This window comes from Podarcis gaigeae (genome assembly GCF_964106915.1).
Source record: "Podarcis gaigeae genome assembly, chromosome: 14".
Taxonomy (NCBI): Eukaryota; Metazoa; Chordata; class Lepidosauria; order Squamata; family Lacertidae; genus Podarcis; species Podarcis gaigeae.
The window spans coordinates 12922567-12941256 of record NC_139690.1 but is presented as its reverse complement, the minus strand read 5'-3'; the positions used below and the strand labels follow the sequence as shown (position 1 = coordinate 12941256).

The 18690-nt window shown below is 45.4% G+C and overlaps 1 protein-coding gene across 22 annotated transcripts in view; it reads right to left on the bottom strand.

Annotated features, from left to right (window-relative positions):
* Nucleotides 1–18690, bottom strand: part of SEMA6D (semaphorin 6D) — a 415862-nt gene that overhangs the window by 73986 nt on the left and 323186 nt on the right. For 7 of the 22 annotated variants that reach the window (XM_083712508.1, XM_083712509.1, XM_083712514.1 and 4 more), the window contains exon 1: nt 4041–4124. The exons of 2 other annotated variants lie outside the window; for them this stretch is intronic. In XM_083712508.1, coding sequence (XP_083568634.1) covers nt 4041–4109 — 69 coding nt within the window. In that variant the 5' untranslated portion in view covers nt 4110–4124. Of the gene's footprint in view, nt 1–4040; nt 4208–5373; nt 6603–6727; nt 7357–18690 lie in introns of those variants that run through there. 13 more of the 22 variants (XM_083712520.1, XM_083712522.1, XM_083712524.1 and 10 more) reach the window with 8 other exon arrangements.

Below are 18690 nucleotides of genomic sequence, written 5' to 3'. Positions count from 1 at the left end.
TAACTGCAATTAATTATGTGTATAAATTTATGCACATTTCCCAAATCCTCCTAGTTAATGTGCAACAATTACCAGATACTGTGCGTGTTCCCTGGCTTTCCCAATTAATGTTCTTAAACTTACTGTAACAAATCCACACTGAACCCTCAGATTTAATCTTTGTTGTTATATAAACACTGACATTTGGAACGGAAGCATCTTCTCCTCTCTTTTAATATTTTTTTCACAATAAATGAGCCAACAGCTGCTTTAAGGCATGACCAGGAAAAGAAAACAGACATCTCTCTCTCTCACACACACACACCCCTATTGAAAAACAGTTTGATAAAGCTAGTAATGTGATTTTTCACTGAACTGTTCTTCCATGTGACATGGGAACAAATCTGAACATACTTTCTTTTCAGCCTGAAGTTGGCAGCTATTCACCGAACAGAGTAACAACTTAATAAAACAGCTTAGATGGATTTTAATGGCAACTGCTGCAGCTTATCGAAGGCATAAAGAGAGATCATCTGTCCTCCCAGTAGTTTTGATGAAAGCAACATTTGGGCTGTTTTAATTAGATTCAGGATTTTCCTGACTGAAATTAACACCACACCACCACAGTAAACATTCTCCTGTCCCCTTTCTCCTTAACTGCTCTTGGGGTAAATTATTAATTTCTGCAGCCATGAGATGTGTGTTGACTTTCTGGACTAGAATTATAGGTATGTTTAATAAGTAAATATGCAGCCGCCTTCTCGTTTTCTCTTTACCTTGCCAAAAAGAAAAGTACTTTACAACCCAACAAAGCTGAAAATGTCAGTTAAGAAAGAATGCAAGAAATAGACAGACTACAATGTAAATGTTTCCCATATTTTAAATGGCATGGACAAGTGATAGGCTGGAAGCCTTCTCTTGCTGAGTACGGGAAGGAATGGAATGAGAATTCCCAAAGCTCTTGTCTTAAATCTAAGAATCCTAAGGGAGAAGGGAACAGGGGTGTTTCTTCGTTTTAATGTTGGCTTTTCTGTAAAATCTACAACAGAACAGAAACATTGTTTTCTCCCTTCCAGGATAATCGGGCTTACCCAGCAAAGTTTATTGGTGACAGAGACAGGAGTACAAACAAAAAGAAGCAATGTGTCACAACCAGCTTATGGAACTCACAGCCACAAGGTTGTGGTTATAGCCAGTACCACAGATAGCTTATACAGTGGTTCTCAACCTGTGGGTCCCCAAATGTTGTTGGACTACAACTCCCATCATCCCTGAGCTCTGGCCTTGCTAGCTAGGGGTGATGGGAGTTGTAGTCCAACAACTTCTGGGGACCCACAGGTCGAGAGAGACTGGCTTAGAACATGGGTAGGCAAACTAAGGCCTGGGGGCCGGATCCGGCCAAATCGCCTTCTAAATCCGGTCTGCGGATGGTCCAGGAATCAGTGTGTTTTTACATGAGTAGAATGTGTCCTTTTATTTAAAATACATCTATGGGTTATTTGTGGGGCATAGGAATTGGTTCATTAGATAGATGATAGATAGATAGATAGATAGATAGATAGATAGATAGATAGATAGATAGATATAGATAGATGATAGATAGATAGATAGATAGTCCGGCCCCCCACAGGGTCTGAGGGACAGTGGACTGGCCCCATGCTGAAAAGTTTGCTGACCCCTGGCTTAGAATATGGAATCTTAGAGCTGGAAGGGACCCTGAGTATTATCTAGTCCAACCCCCTGCAATTGCAGGAATACGCAGCTGTCCCATACAGGGATTGAACCTGCAACCCTGGCATTATCATCACTACGCTCTAATCAACAGAGCTATCCAGGCTCTTTTTTAAAAAAGATAGGATTGGGCAGGTACATGCAGGAGAGGTCAATCAATGGCTATCATTGACAGCATCAGCTAAATTGTGGAATAGCAGATGCTGGAGACCACTGATGCAGGTGAGGAGTGGCCTTCCCATCCAGACTGTGAGCTTTCCACAAGCATCTGGCTGGCTGCCTACTTATGGAAGCAATTTTTAAAAGCACCCCACCTTGGAAACCAAGGTATTAAATTGTGATTCATTACAGAATAAATCCAGATGTTCTAAGCCATGGGTTGGGTTGAGTATAACCAACACAGGTATGGCAACATTGATTTTTTTTAAAAAATTAAAAGCTGGAAGAGGTGTCGCCCGTCATCCCCCCCCCCCCGCCACCGCTCTTTTGCTGCATTGTATTCCTTTTAACCAAATACAGTAACTCAATTTTGCACAAATGGATGGGACGTGTTCAGACTGGCTGTTTTCAGGAAAATGCAAGAACGCAGCACGCGGGACCCGCTGCTGTAACAAACTGCTGAGATCAAGCTGCCAAACCAACGAGCAAAGGCTGTGTACATGCTGTACCTTTAAGGACCCCCCCCCCAAAAAATACTGGAAACTGTAGTTTAAGGGTGCCAAAATTGCAGCCCTGTGGAGGGTAAACTGCAATTTCCTGGATTATTGGGGGGCACTGGTTGAATGTACTTTAAATATTTGGTGTTTGTGCAGCCTAAACTGAACTAAAAATGTTCAGATGGACCACTATAAAGCGCTCTGGTGTTTTGGGAAAAACCCGATGCATTCAGATAGCTGGCTAGCACAACAGAGGCTGAGGCTGTTGCTGGATTCCTGGCAGAGATGGCTGCATCACACAAAGCAGGTTTTGAAGATGATGTTGTCCCGGACTGAAGAGCACAGGTAGTGACAGACTGCAGAGTTAAGAGGAGAAGGCTGGGGAAGTGTTTGGTGTAACTAAGGATGCCAATGAAATCAAGCAGACGCTTAAACAGCCTCTGGCTTATACTTTTGGCTCTCCTTTTGAACATAAATTTAAAATTTCTACATGTTAATGGATTTCAAAAGGAAGAGCTTTTTTTTTAAAGCAGCTGAGTTTTTGATTAGATACTACAAAACACATTTAAGGTTTACGACAGAAAATGGGGGGGGGGGAGATTACAGAACTCATCTGGAAATTTCTGCTTTTTTTGAGCCAGAGTAAACGTTTATGAGATATCTGCCAACCAAACAGAATATGCCTGTCATTCACCCCATTATACATGGCTATGCACAGCTTCATTTACTGAGTCAGATATGCAATGCTACAGGGTGCTGAGGTTTTCAAAACTCCCCCTAGCAGAACTAAAAAACAGCTAACCCTTTTTCACAACAAAAGTAATATTGCAGCAGTTTGGTGAAGAGACCTTTCTTCCATATAGCAAATGCTCTCTGAAAGACCTTTGCAGAAAAAAAGGGTTTCCAGATTTTATTTTAATCAATTCATCAGTTTGGGAGCAATCCCACACAACAGCAACGTAATTTTTAAAATAAAAACATGATCAACAACAACAGCCTTCTTTTCTAGCACTAAGGCTTCAGTCCTATGTACATTTATCTGGGAGTAAGCCCAATTGGGCTTGCATCTGAGTAAACATGCATAGGATTGCTTGGTAAGAACTTTCAGTGCGGATCTAAAGTCAGCAAAGCATCTCTAAATCTGTTAAAGACAATGTTTATAGCCGTTCACAGTGTGAGTCATTTTGGTAAGCGAGCATTTGCTGTGGCTGCTCTTGGTATAAAGGATGCATCTCTTTAAACCAGCAGTTCTAATTGCACAGTACACAGAAACTACAGTCCTAATTGCATACTATATCTATATCTATATATCACATTCAGCCAGTGACCACTCAGTCACATTACTGCTGATGTATGCAAAAATGAATAAAAACATCTATCTCAGTCTATTCCTTCTATAGCTCTCGCCCGTGTGTATCCTAACAGAGGTGGGTTTGTGTGTGTGTTTTTGTGCATAAGAAGAGGAACACTATTAATATATGTTCAACAGAAATCATAGTATGGCAAATGCAGCTTTATCAACCGTATCAGGCAATTCGGAGACCAGGAAACTTGTGCTATTCTGGAGCTGCACTGTTAATGGGACTAAGCAGCAAACTGCAGCATAGTGACTCAGTAGCATCCTCTGCCTGCAAGCTACCCCCAACCAAAGCCTGTTCACTTGCAAGCGAGTACCTCCAGTTTCAGGGTAGCATTTCTGGGGGGGAACAACCCATTCAGGTGCTTTGTTCCGAATGTATTCATCTTTGTTCTGAATTATTTGCGGCCGTCTTGCAACCACCCAAATCAAATAGACTGAGAAAGGAGCTCCCTTTAAGGACGATGAAACATTTTCCACTTCAGAGGAGCTGGTGGAGTCAGAATTTCTATGCAAGATTTACAAATTACGAAATGGGGGGTGGACAGTGAAGGAATGGGGAGGAAGCTTCTTGAATGCTTTTTCTAATTACTTTGTTAAGGCGGCTGGATCAGATGTGGCTGCTCTAGAAATATATAAAGCAAATAGGTGTGGAGGGGGAATGAAAGGAGAAGTTTCACTTCTTTCCATTTCAACAGGAGACTGAGATGGAATTAAGGAGGAAAGGCAGTCCTTGCCACTACGGGAGGCTAATTCAGAACTGACTCCCTTATTTGTTTCTATCCATAATTGATGGGTAACTTGTAATAGAGCTCCCTCTATCTCCCAGAGCTTGGCTACTAAGGAGCACGGGAAGCAGCAGACTGCTTCCACTAAGGCTAGCCACTAAATCATTCAGAGTTTGGCTTGCGCTTAGCAGGTGGACTGGAGAGACTAGGGGAGACACACATACATAAAGAGAAACAGGGCTCCAAGCCTGTGTTTTCCTGCATGCAAACTAATCCAAGCAACTTATGCACAGCTCCAAAACTGAGGAGAGGAGAGCTGTACCACCAGCATCCCTGGCAATGTCATTTACAATGATGCTCATGGAGTCGGTGTATGTGATGCTCTCAGACAAATACAGCCATTCCCAAGTGACCCAGGTAGTTGCTAGTGTCATGGGGCCAGACCTTTTCATTTGATTTATTAATGTGTGTGTGTGTCCCTGCCTCTCCAGTCGACAACGTTCCCAGATACAAAGATCTACAGAGGAGGAGAGCGACAGAGGACGGTGATCCAGGGACCTCCAGGATCCCTGCAACCAATTTGTCAAGCAATGCCTACATGGGAGTTTTTCAAACCACCCCCTTTTCCCCATATCCCAAATACTCACACAACCATCTCGTGGCAGTGTGGGTCAGCACCTTTTTCTGCCCAGATTGCCAGCCCCTCCAGGAGGATAAGATGCCCCTGGGCTGAGCAGAAACCGACCGGTGGGCACATCACCCCTCTCAAGGTTTGCCAAGTCTGCACCACCGGAACCTGTTTGCAATGCCAATGCTAAAGCCTTGGAGTGCTAAGCAGCTTCTGAGCGTTTGCAAAGCCTCAATGCTCCCGTGCCCCTAAAAAAACCCCAACAGCCAGATGCATCACAGCCTTGTGACTCACCCATCCTGGGGTGGAGAGCACCTGCTTCCTAGAGGAAGGGTTGCAGCTTAGTGGTGAAACATTTGCAGAAGGTCCCTGGTTCAGTCCCCAAGTAGGGCTGGAGAGATCCCTTGCTGAAACTCTGGAGAGCTGCTACCAGCCAGTGTGGACAGTACTGGGTGCGATGGGCCAAAGGTCTGGGTTCCTGTGCTCCTAGGCTCTCCAGGCAATGGCAAGCCTGAGTTTTCAGGAATTCCGAACCAACCTGGCCAGCCAATGCTCAGATCTGACACACCAGCACAAAACCTGGTGCCAGTTGCTGCTCTCCGTTCCCTGCCGGTCCATGACCAATTTCCAGCCCTTCTCCTCCTCTAATCCTCTGTACCGCCAGAGGGGTAAAAACAAGCACTCCCAACCCTACCCCTGGTGCAAAACCGTCATGCGACCAAAGCTCCCCAGCTGTCCGCAGGGCTCTTGGCTCCTTCATCCTCCTCCTGTTCCTTCTCTCCTGCTGGGCTGGCCCTTCAAGAGAGCAGCATCTCTCTCCGTCTCCTTGTCGCCCAGCACCCCTCCCTCCGCAGCCGCCGCTTTCTTCCCAAAGCGCAGCCAGCCCTTGAGAAGAGAACCGCTCCGAATCCAAACTTGGCTGGTTCGCTCTCCCAGCCCTAAACCCGCACGTTTGCTTTCTCGCCTGCAGCCGAGAACGCGATCTTCTCGGTCCGATTCCTCCAAACCGAATAACTCACAACGAAATATGCGTAAAGAAAGAAAGAAAAAACCACCTACGCACAGAAAAAAGGGGAAGGCAAATAAAGAAAAGAAAAGCGCAAGAGCGCATCCGACACTGGCAGACCTTGCAACTTTTCAAACGACCATCTAACACGCAGGTCGTCGCCTCCGAGACGCTTTTCGCCAGCCCTCACCTCCCCACAAGCTGCAGCGCCTGCAAGCAACGAGTCAAAAAGAAAATAACCCAGGGACGGGGGGGGGGGGCGCGATTATCCACACGTCTCTGCTCAGAAGCCCCATTGACTCCAATGCGACTGCCTCCCGGGAAAGTATTGTTGCAGGATTGCGCCTTAACCAACACCCGGTTTCGTCTCGGGACTCTTCCCGTCCTGATTGCCTGTGCACACATAGACCTAGATATAAACACCCAACACCATTTTCCTCCCCCGGCGAAGCTCCTCCGCGACGCGCGTTGCAAGCCGATCAGCTGTCCTGCGTGTGCACACCATTCAGACAATAACTAGCCAGCCGTGAGATGCTGAGACGCGCTGTCGCAGCTCGGCTTCTGCCAAGCAAACCGGGGGAGGAGGAGGAATGGCTTTTGCAATCGGCTTGTGTGTGTTTGTGGAAACGTAGCTCTCCTTACCTCATCCACGGGCTTGGCGGAAGGGAGATGGAGAAGGAAGCCGCCGCGGGAATACCAAGAGCGCAGGGTGGAGAAAGAATGGTAGTAATAATAATAAAAATATCTGCGCGATCAAAATATCAGAATCGAATCAAGAGTCGAGCTCCAGCTCGGCGCTTCCCTGCGAGCGTCGCGTCTGGCCGTCCTCATCCTCGCAAACCTCCTCCTGCAAAAACTCGCGGCAGCAGCAGCAGCGCCGGGACGCGCCGGCAGCAAAACAAACCCGAGCGAGGCAAATGGTGTAATACGATCCATCTCCAGTCACTCCGGCAAAAGGAGCCGAGAGGGGGGAGGCAGCTGCCGCCGCCGCCGCCGCTTCCCTCCCAACCATCAGGCGGCTGAAGAGCTCAGGGTCCCACCCCCAACAGGCTGGGATAAGGCGAGCAGATTTGGGCAGCTCGCCCTCACTGGCTGCGGCGAGGCCCCCATCCCTCCCTCCGTCCCTCCATCGCTCCCTCCTTCCCTGTCTCTTTCCCTCTGACCCTTCAGTGGCCTCCCCACCACCACCCCCGCTTCCAAGGAGCTGCTACAACTCCAAACACCTCCGTTACACTGGCAAAGCTCGCGCAGTGGTCATGAAGGAGCCGTCTTTCTCTCTCTCGTTTTCCCCTCCCTCTCCTCTCCTCTTTTATTATTCAAGCCTTATTTCAGACATCCTGAGGACAAACAATAGCTGCCAAGAGGCTCTGAATGCACACAGCCCTCCAGGAAAGTTAAGAAAGTTAAGACCCAATTCTTTTTCCCCCTTCTCAAATCATTCGCTTTGTCTTTGTCCCCAATCTTCCCTGCAATCCCTTCCTTCCTTCTCTTTTTCTCCGCGCAACACCTCTTCAATGGTACTTACAATGCTGTTGCTAATAATACATGGTTACCTGCCCTCCTCCTGAGGTTCCAGGACAGGTTACAACAATTTAAACACAATGTTAAAAACACAATGTGAAATCACAGAAACAAGGTGGGCTCTAAAAACTATCTTTCTTTCTTTCTTTCTTTCCTTCCTTCCTTCCTTCTTTCCTTCCTTCCTTCCTTCCTTCCTTCCTTCCTTCCTCCCTCTCTTTCTGTCTCTAAGCTTCTCCCCTCAACACGTTTTTTCCCCTCGTCCTTCACTAGCGAGCCCACAACTATTCTCCAATCACACAACTTTATAAACATGTATAAGTTATCAGAAGTCAGACAGGTGGGGGAAAGAACTCCCATCAAATCACACACACACACACACACACACACACACACACACACACACACAGAGGAAAACGTTTCCTTTTTCTCAAAGATTGCTTGCTCAAAATTTCTCATTCCTACTTTAAATGACAGTCCTTCAGTACACTGTAATTTGGCAGGATAATGAGAGTCCATTTTCACAGACAAGGTAAAAAAAAATGGGAAAGGAGGGGTGTGGGAGATCTGAAATGTCTTCAATAAAATGGGGGAGTAATATATAGGGGTTTTTGTTTTTTAAAGTACCATGCGTTTAATCTTGGAAATAAATGCCAAGAATTGACGATGATTTATTAATTTTTCTGCTGAAATATGAATCATTGAAGGCATAGAATGGTAGGGGAAAAAATGAACCACTTGGAAAATTGGGGGGGGGGATGTTTCTCAGCTTTATTATTTGAGCTTGGAGGGAAAGCAGAATTTCATTTCAAAAAACATATTGCAGCAAAAACTGATTTTCTCTATCAAGTCCAAGGCTGAAAACCTGCTAAGTAAAATCACCGGGAGTTTGGCCACAGGAGCAGCAATGCACCCCAAGGCTTCAATATATTACTCCCTGTGGTTATTCGCTAACTCTGCAAAGTTGTTAAATCACACTTGTAACTTTGCCTTAAAAAGCGCTTGGTTTCTCCTTTCACAGACCTGGTCAAGATCTCATATTTACTTGCAAGAAATATTTGTGGCACAATTCTCCCCGCGCAAAAAGCAGAAGCTGACAAAAACTCCTTTTATTTCGATGGGAGTTTTGCTTAGAGAGTTAACAACTGATGTGATTGTGGGGTAGAGGAAGAGAGAGAGGTTTAAAGGTTTGGCCCACAGTACATTCTCTTCAGTGACTGCCAACAAAGTTTCCCAGCCATGGGAATGGGCCATTTTTGGCAGGCAAACCTTTGGATATTTCACTCTGATGTTTTCGGGTGGTGACAGACTGAAGACTACATCACTGCGGCCTTCTGTACAGCTGACATTCAACAGACCCATTTTCTGACACCAGAAGCTTTTGCCTCTTTAGAAGCATAAGGGTATTCTTCACGTCTCTCCTTCCAAGGGAGCAACCCAAACGATGCGGGTGTCAAAATCTGCACACTCAGTGTAGAAACTAGGGTGGTAACCGCATATGTCATCTAAGAATCAAACTGCAAACCAGAAGGAGGTACACACACACACACACACACACACACACACACGGAGATGCACTGTGTGGGTATCAAGGGGAAGGTCTGTGAAAGGCTTGAAATGTTTTGAGGCAGATCCAAGATGGCATGAGCATTGCAAAACCCTGACAGCCGCAAAGCCATGCCCACAAATACACCCCACTGGCTTTTCCTAAAGCAGTGTCGCCTAGAAAGCAATGAGGAAGAGATAATTTAGGGGCAATACGATAGATATTGGAAGGGCTGCCCCATAAATGATGGAACAAATCTGTTTCTTGTTGCTCCAGAGGGTAGGATCCAAACCAATATGTTCAAATGACAAGAAAAGTGAAAAAAGGTTTAGAAGCAGGTTAAAGTTTATTGATAAGGATTTGCTGAACTAACAATTTGAATTGGAATACAAAAAAGGGAGGTATGAGGAGGTCTGGGAAATAAGTTAAAGGAAAATAAGTTATGGAAACTTTGTGTGTTTTTAATTATTTTTACTTTTGTATTTTTGTTATTTTTTCTTTTTTCTTTTTGATTCTTATTGTATTAATATTGAAAATTATAGTAAATATCTTTTTTAAAAAATCAAATGACAAGAAAAGTGGATTTGGACAAAACATTAGGAAGAGCTGACGGTATGAATGACAGTGTGACAGCGCGTCTCAGAAGGTGGGGTACACTACATATAAACTGGCATCGTGCCACTTTCAACAATCACCCAAAGAAGCCTGGGAAGTGTAGTTTATTAAGAGTGCTGAGTGTTGCTAGGAGACCCCTTGATCCCTTGTGGAGCTACATTTCCTAGTTTCCTGGGAAGATGGATTCATTGTTAAAGCACTCAGAGAATTGGGGCTTTGAAGCTTCAAAGAAGCAAGGGGACAGGAGCCCTCGCAGAGAGCTCTTAGCACTAAGCAGGATTGCTCTCCCCATTGGCAGAGGGCAAGATCCTTCTTAGTGCTGGGCTTACAAGAGTGATCAGGGACGCAGGTGGCGCTGTGGGTTGCAGAGTTTGTAAACCAAATCATTCTTAAACTGGACTGTTCTTAAACCGAGGTACCACTGTATGTGCATATATACCATTTAGCCGTACCACAATCTGATAATAATTGGCTCGTGGTGACATGGAGGTGGGCCTTTTTACTGGTGGCACCCATATTATGGAATGTGCTCCCTGGTGAGACAGGAGAGGCCCCCATCTGAATTGAATTCTGCTGACTTCTGAAGCTGTACCTGCTTACACAGACACCCCTGTGACTTCTCAGCCCGAGTCTCCTGTTTTAATTACTGTGTTATTCTAATGGGATTGTTTTATTGGATCTTTTAATTATGAATGTTTATATTTAAATGTTTTAATGGGATTGTTTCACCGTGTATTTTAACTGTGTACTTTAATTATGGATGTTTATACTTTAATGCTCCTGTAATTGGTTTTTCCACTTGTAAACCACTTAGAAGCTCCCCACCCCTTTTTGGATAAATAAACAAACAACGCCATGTGTCTTATGAAGTCGACTCTGGCCCACTAAAGCTCATGCCATAATCAATGCGGCAGTCTTTAAGACTCTGCAAAGACTCTTTGCTATTTTGGCTGCAATGGTAAGTGTCTCCAGAAGAAAATCTCACTGGGTTTTAGTCCTACAGAAGCATGACTAAGATTGCAGTCTATATTGGCTGCCCCTTTGGAAAGGAAGACAATCTAGTTTGCATTTGAAGACTTGAGCAAGAAGTTGTATTGTTTGCGTTGAAGAACAGGAGAACAGACCTTTTCAGTGGTGGCTCCCCGCATATGGGAGGCAATCCTTAGGGAGGCACACATGACACATCACTTTCTAGTTTAAGACGCCAGGGGGAAATGTTTCTTTGTAACCAAGATTTCGGCCCTGGAGGGTTGTAGATATTTGTGGCCTCTCTTAGTGGGATAGGCCTTTTCTTTCTCTCTATATATATTATTGGGGACGTGGGTGGCGCTGTGGGTTAAACCACAGAGCCTAGGACTTGCCGATCAGAAGGTCGGCGGTTCGAATCCCCACGACGGGGTGAGCTCCCGTTGCTCAGTCCTAGCTCCTGCGAACCTAGCAGTTCGAAAGCACGTCAAAGTACAAGTAGATAAATAGGTACCGCTCCGGCGGGAAGGTAAATGGTGTTTCCGTGCGCTGCTCTGGTTTGCCGGCTGTACGCCGGCTCCCTCGGCCAATAAAGCAAGATGAGCACCGCAACCCCAGAGTCGGTCACGACTGGACCTAACGGTCAGGGGTCCCTTTACCTTTACCTTTATATATATATTATTAATTGTATTTATTAGTCACTTCTTCACCAAAGCAACCCAAGGCGACTTATAAAAATGGTTCAAACATTAAAACCAATAATAAAAACTGAAGCAGAATGTGATCTCTCTCTCTCTCTCTCTCTCTCTCATTCTGCTTCATTTTTTATTATTGGTTTTAATGTTTGTACCATTTTTATAAGTCACTTTGGGTTGCTTTGGTGAAGAAGTGACCAATAAATATAATTAATAATAGCAGTAATGTTATATCCAACAAGCAACAGTGTAGTAAACCTATATTCTTAAAGGTTTTTTTTTCCTTAAAGGTTTTTGAAGCTTCATAATCTAACACTTGAAAACATTGAAAAAGGCTTCTCTCTCCCTCCCCCGCCCCCCTCTCTCTGTATAGGCACAAATTCTGCACAACAATTGCTTGTAAATTCAGGCCTCTATTGACATGATAAACCATCAGCTACATGGGGAGGAAAGCTCCTTAAATCCTGCAGACATAATATGCCAGCATTGTGTCAATAGCAAGCAGATTAAAGAGCACATTGTGAAGCTATTTAGCCTTATCTTTGAATTATCCTGCAAGTTGTTCCTCACTGCAACTCTTAACAGGACCCCCATTCTGACAACTTTTAGGAAGGTATGTTTTAAGAAAATTAGAAGCAGAAGGCTATTGAATGCTTGTTTATCTTGGAAAAGCTTTTTTTTTAATAAAAAAAAGGCACACACTTCAACACATTTGTGATGCAGGTGGGGATGGGCCTGTCTCTTTTAATTTGACAGCTTGGATAGAGTAAGAGTGGAACTGGATGCTAGCTAAGTAAATAAACCTAGCAAACCACGATGTGGACATGAGAAGAGCCCTGCTGAATTAAGCTGCAGGTTCATTCAGTCCAGCACTCACTGTGACCAAGCAGATACATATGGGAAGCCAACAACAGTGCTCTCACAACCTGCGATTCCCAGCCACTGGTATTCAGAGACACACATCCTTTGACAGTGGAGGGAGAACATGGCCATTGTGCTTTGGAGCTGCTTATAGTGTCATCCTCCATAACTTTGTCTATACCTCTTTTACAGCCATCCAGGTTGGTGGCAATCACTACCTTTTATAGTAGCAAATTCCATCATTTTAAGTACAGTGGTACCTTGGGTTGCAGACGCTTCAGGTTACAGACTCTGCTAACCCAGAAATAGTACCTCGGGTTAAGAACTTTGCTTCAGGATGAGAACAGAAATCGTGCTCCAGTGGCATGATGGCAGCAGGAGGCCCCATTAGCTAAAATGGTACCTCAGGTTAAGAACAGTTTCAGGTTAAGAACGGACCTCCGGAACGAATTAAGTTCTTAACCCGAGGTACCACTGTACCTGCAGTGTGAAAAAGAACTTTTCTCTCCTGCCCTGAATCTTCCCATGTTCACTTTCATTGGACGGCCCTGAGTTCTAAAATGTAAGGAAGAGAAAAAACCCCTATCTGTATCCACTTTCTTCACATTCTAGATAATTTAATATACCTCTATCATGCCCCCACCTCCCCCTCCCAACTCTAAAGTACCAAATCACAAAATCACAGTACTGTGGTGTTAGAAGGAATCCCTGTTTAGGGAAGTTTTTAATGTTTGATGTTTTATCGTGTTTTAATACTCTGCTGTGATGTGAGCCGCCCAGAGCGGCTGGGGAAACCCAGCCAGATGGATGGGGGTATAAATACTGTAAATATATTCTTGTTGTTGTTCTTGTTGACAACAACTACTACTACATCATCGTCATCATCCCAAGGGTCATCTAGTCCAGGCATAGGCAAACTCTGGCCCTCCAGATGTTTGGGACTACAACTCCCATCTTCCCTAGCTAACAGGACCAGTGGTCAGGGATGATGGGAATTGTTATGATGATGGGCGAGATGGTGACAAAATCTCCGCAATACGATGATGTGGTTGGAAATTCTGGGTCTGCTGATTCATTAAGCAACAGCATGTCCCTGTCTGTCAGCACTGACTCAGCATCTCAGAAATGCTGACAGACATCTCCTAAGCCTTGGCGGTGAGTCATGTCCTGATCACTGGTGAGACAAAGTAGGTTGAGGCTGAGGAGAGCAGCAGCTGCTGGAAAGGGTGATTAGTGCAACCACCCAACAGCTGCTGGTGGCTCTAGCTGTAGAATCAGAGAATCACAGATTTGTGGAGTTGGAAGGGACCCCAAGGGTCATCTAGTACAACTCCTTGCAATGCAGGCATCTCAACTAAAGCATCCCTGACAGATGGCCACCCAACCTCTGCTAAAAAACCTCCAAGGAAGGAGAGTCCACCACCTCTTGTGGGACCCTGTTCCACTGTCAAACAGCTCCTACTGTCAGAAAGTTCTTCCTGTTGTTTAGTCAGAATCTCATTTCTTGTAACTTGAATCCATTGGCTCAGGTCTTTGAGTTACACACATCCAGAGAGCCAGTGTGGTGTAGTGGTTAAGAGCGGTAGACTCGTAATCTGGTGAACCGGGTTTGCGTCTCCGCTCCTCCACATGCAGCTGCTGGGTGACCTTGGGCCAGTCATACGTCTCTGAGGTCTCTCAGCCCCACTCACTTCACAGAGTGTTTGTTGTGGGGGAGGAAGGGAAAGGAGAATGTTAGCCGCTTTGAGACTCCTTCGGGTAGTGATAAAGCGGGATATCAGATCCAAACTACTCTTCTTCTTCTTCTTCTTCTTCTTCTTCTTCTTCTTCTTCTTCTTCTTCTTCTTCTTTCTTGTACTTCTGCTTCCCAACTGAAAGTTATCCTTTGTAATGGAGAGCTGGTCTACCTCCATGTATCTCTATGTAGCCCTCTCCTTATTGGCGGCCCTCACACCTGGTGGCATCCAGTTGGTGACCAGCCAACAGGAATGGGGTCCCATTGATAGATAGCCCTAGTCCCCCTTCCTCCCATTTTAAGGTCTTAGTAGTCTAAATTATCATGAGCAGTTGGGAATAATGTACCCTGTATAATATTCTGTGCTGATAAAATTACCGGTGCATTGACCCATTTAGAGTGGTCTTCAATGGTAGTCCTACTCAGATTTGACCCACTGAAGTCAACGAGCATTGCTAGTTTTGCTTCATTAATTTCAGCAGGTATACTCTGAGTAGGACTTAATTGGATACAAACCTTAGATGAGGAATGGGCAACATGATTGGCAACAACTGTCCAGTTTTTTGGACCGGGTTCTATCCTAGCTCTTCCTGTAGATGCTGGACCTGGAACTCAATGAGTTATGGCCAATTCCCACCAACTTCATCTAGCCCAGCCAATGGTCAGGGACATCAGGAATTGTAATTCAGCGATATCTAGAGGGCCACAGGTTCCCCAACCCTGATCCATCAAGGATGGATACAAAGCACCGCACATAGTATGGATCTTCTGAGCAATTGAGGTAATAGCAGACCTTGCCTCATCATCATTCACCGAGATACAAGAGCAGCCTTAACATCACTGAGCCGTATATTTCATTGCACACTTGTGATCCTTCAGCACAAGGATAAAATAACTTAACCGCATCTACATACTGCGAAAAAACAGGGCAGGTTTTACGGATCCACTGATGCCATTTGATACCTGATGTCCATTTGGTATAAGAACAATACTGTCCATCTTGGTTACTCTGCAAAAGTACTCAACATTTTCACATGTCAGTTTCATTCTGCTCAGCGCTGTTCATACGTACAAGGTTTGTGTGGCACCGAATCATAAAAATCAAATAAAACCCAGGCCATATTGCTTTCTCATTTAATCCAGATTTACCGTTTCTGCAGAAAATCCAATAAACAAATAAATAAAAGCCCTGCAGAAATGGTAAGTCCGGATTAAACAGGAGGCAAACGATGGAATGGCATTTTGATGAAGATACAGTGGTACCTTGGGCTACAAACACCTCTGGTTACAAACACTTTGGGTTACAGACTCTGCTAATCCGGAAGTAGTACCTCAGGTTAAGAACTTTACCTCAGGATGAGAACAGAAATTGTGTGGCAGCAGCGGGAGGCCCCATTAGCTAAAGTGGTACCTCAGGTTAAGAACGGTTTCAGGTTAATAACAGACCTCCGGAACAAATTAAGTTCGTAACCAGAGGTACCACTGTACTGTAGTGTGGACGCTGCAAAACTTCTATTCGTGAGCAGCCCTGAATTCAGAATAAACTGCCATGTGGAACTGCCCTTTTATATAGCTTCCAATTGGTTGCCCTTATGGAAAGAAAGTGGCCCTGTTTCTCCCTTGTTTTTCCTCCCATAAAGCACTGCTTCTGTCCCAGTGCATTTTGGTGCTCTTGGAGATCTTTTCACGCTATTTTCTCCCCAAGTATACACAATTCAAATGTAAATTGGTATGTAACTAATTACTGTGTAGCTTTAATACTTGTTTATCACAGTAACGGCTTTGGAGTCACACTTGCAAAACGGCGCACGAAGAGTCTTGCCATGAACTATGGTAATTATAACAATGAAATAGGATGTAATTATTAAGGCTGCATATAATTAGGGCTAAAAATTAGCATTCAAACTGGCATTTAGAGACTAATTTGCAATCCACAAGCAGAGTTACTGGTAAATATCAATCCTTAACTGATAATATTAGTTTAGTGTGGACTGCTAACCTTCAATCAGGATAATCATAGAGAGCTTGGTTTCCTTGGCCCCTGGTGGGTCTGATGTGGTGAAGAAATGCTGAGAGGTGGAACAGAGAGTTAGTGAGTATGGAGCGGGGGAATTTGGAAATGTCCCTTTATCTTGGTTGATTTATTAAATAAACAAACCAGTTCTATTCTCTTCTACTTAAGAAAGTGGAATCCTAACAAAGAGAAGCTCAGACAAGACCAGGGGTCCTCAAACTTTTTCAGCAGGGGGCTGGACCACTGTGCCTCAGACCTTGTGGCTGGCCGAACTATATTTTATGGGGGGAAATGGATGATGAGCGGCACGCGAAAGGGCTCCGGAGATGGGCTGGCACCAACAAAGCCCAGCCCTTTTCCTCCTCTAGGCAGGGCAGGGAGAAGCCAGGAGGAGGGAGGGGGTGCCGCTGCCGTGTGAGGGAGAGGGAAAGAACATGTGTGCTGGTGATCCACATGGCGATTCCTGGACTCTCCATGGGCCGGATTTAGAAGGCTATTGGGTCTGATCTGGCCCATGGACCTTAGTTTGCCGACCCATGGACAAGACCCCACCAAGGGGTTTTGTGTTAAACAGGTAATCTAGACCAGGGTTTCCCAAATTTGGGTCTTCAGCTGTTTTTGGACTACAGTTCCCATCACCCCTGACCACTGGTCCTGCTAGCTAGGGATGATGGGAGTTGTAGTCCAAAAACAGCTGGAGAGCCAAGTTTGGGAAACTCTGATCTGGACTACTGTGTGAAAAACACAACACATTGTCAACTGTCCCAATTTCCCCAGGACATACCGGAATTACAGAAGCTTCTGATTGGATCTTGGGATGTTCCACTTCCTTGCTCCAGCACTGCTGCCACTGAACTTGGGCAGGAAGATAAGCCGGCACTTTCAGTGGTGCCGCGCTGTCTGGCACCAGAAGATGTGTCCCTTTTGGTGCTGCACTCTCACACGAGTCAGCTGGCTTGCATAGGCGTGCAGCACCGAAATATCTGCATCCTAATTTATGCCATTTAGCAATGACAAACCTATACAGCATCTTAAAAAGCAGAGACATCACCTTGCCGACAAAGGTCCGTATAGTTAAAGCTATGGTTTTCCCAGTAGTGATGTATGGAAGTGAAAGCTGGACCATAAAGAAGGCTGATCACCAGAGAATTGATGCTTTTGAATTATGGTGCTGGAGAAGACTCTTGAGAGTCCCATGGACTGCAAGAAGATCAAACCTATCCATTCTTAAGGAAATCAGCCCTGAGTGCTCACTGGAAGGACAGATCCTGAAGCTGAGGCTCCAATACTTTGGCCACCTCATGAGAAGAGAAGACTCCCTGGAAAAGACCCTGATGTTGGGAAAGATTGAGGGCACAAGGAGAAGGGGATGACAGAGGACAAGATGGTTGGACAGTGTCCTCAAAGCTACCAGCATGAGTTTGACCAAATTGTGGGAGGCAGTGGAAGACAGGAGTGCCTGGCGTGCTCTGGTCCATGGGGTCATGAAGAGTCGGACACGACTAAACAACAAAAATTTTTGCCAGTGGAATGTTGGAGAGCATGGGATGGGTCCAGGGGTATGACCAGATAGCACATGAGGCTGGTGGATGAAGCTCAGCAGGTTTAAGTTTGGTCAGTGCCTAGATGGGGGCGCTACCTGGGAAATACATGCATGCTGCCTTGGACTCCACGATAGAAGAAAGATGGGATAGAGATGTAAGAACATAATAGTAATAAACCTATACTGTGGAACTTGTTTTCTCCAGGATCACACCCACACCTTACATTTTAGGCACTGTTATGCCACCTTAAAAAGTCACAGAGGATCCTGGGAACTGTAGTTTGTTAGAGGTGCTGACCTCGCAAAGCTGCAATTAGCAGCACCCATAACAGACTACAATTCCCAGGATTCTCCATGACTTGTTAAGGTGGCATCACAGTGCTTTGGTGCTATGGCGTGGATGTGACCCAGTTGTCATTCTTTGCTTTGAAAACCGTTCCCCTCTGCTTCCTTTGCCTACTTTTTGTTTTTCGAGTTTGCAATCCTGAGACCGGGGCTTCACGGTCTCATTAACTGATGTGAGCTGTTTTGCGCGACAACACTTATCTGAAAAGCTTTCTTAAAAATCTTTTAATCTGCTGTTAGATTGGTTAATGCTGCTGACTGTTACTGTGAGATGTGGAGGGTTGGGTGTCCTTTTTTTTTTTAGTTAAGGTAAAGGTAAAGGTACCCCTGCCCGTACGGGCCAGTCTTGACAGACTCTGGGGTTGTGCGCCCATCTCACTTAAGAGGCCAGGGGCCAGCGCTATCCGGAGACACTTCCGGGTCACGTGGCCAGCGTGACAAACCTGCATCTGGCGAGCCAGAGCCGCACACGGAAACGCCGTTTACCTTCCCGCTGGTAAGCGGTCCCTATTTATCTACTTGCACCCGGAGATGCTTTCGAACTGCTAGGTTGGCAGGCGCTGGGACCGAGCAGCGGGAGCGCACCCCGCCGCAGGGATTCGAACCGCCGACCTTTCGATCGGCAAGTCCTAGGCGCTGAGGCTTTAACCCACAGCGCCACCTGCGTCCCCCTTTTTTTTAGTTACTGCATTGTAATTTGTTGTCTTCTGATTGTTTTACTTATAATTGTGAGCCACCCTGGCATCGTAATTGAACTGAAGGGCAGG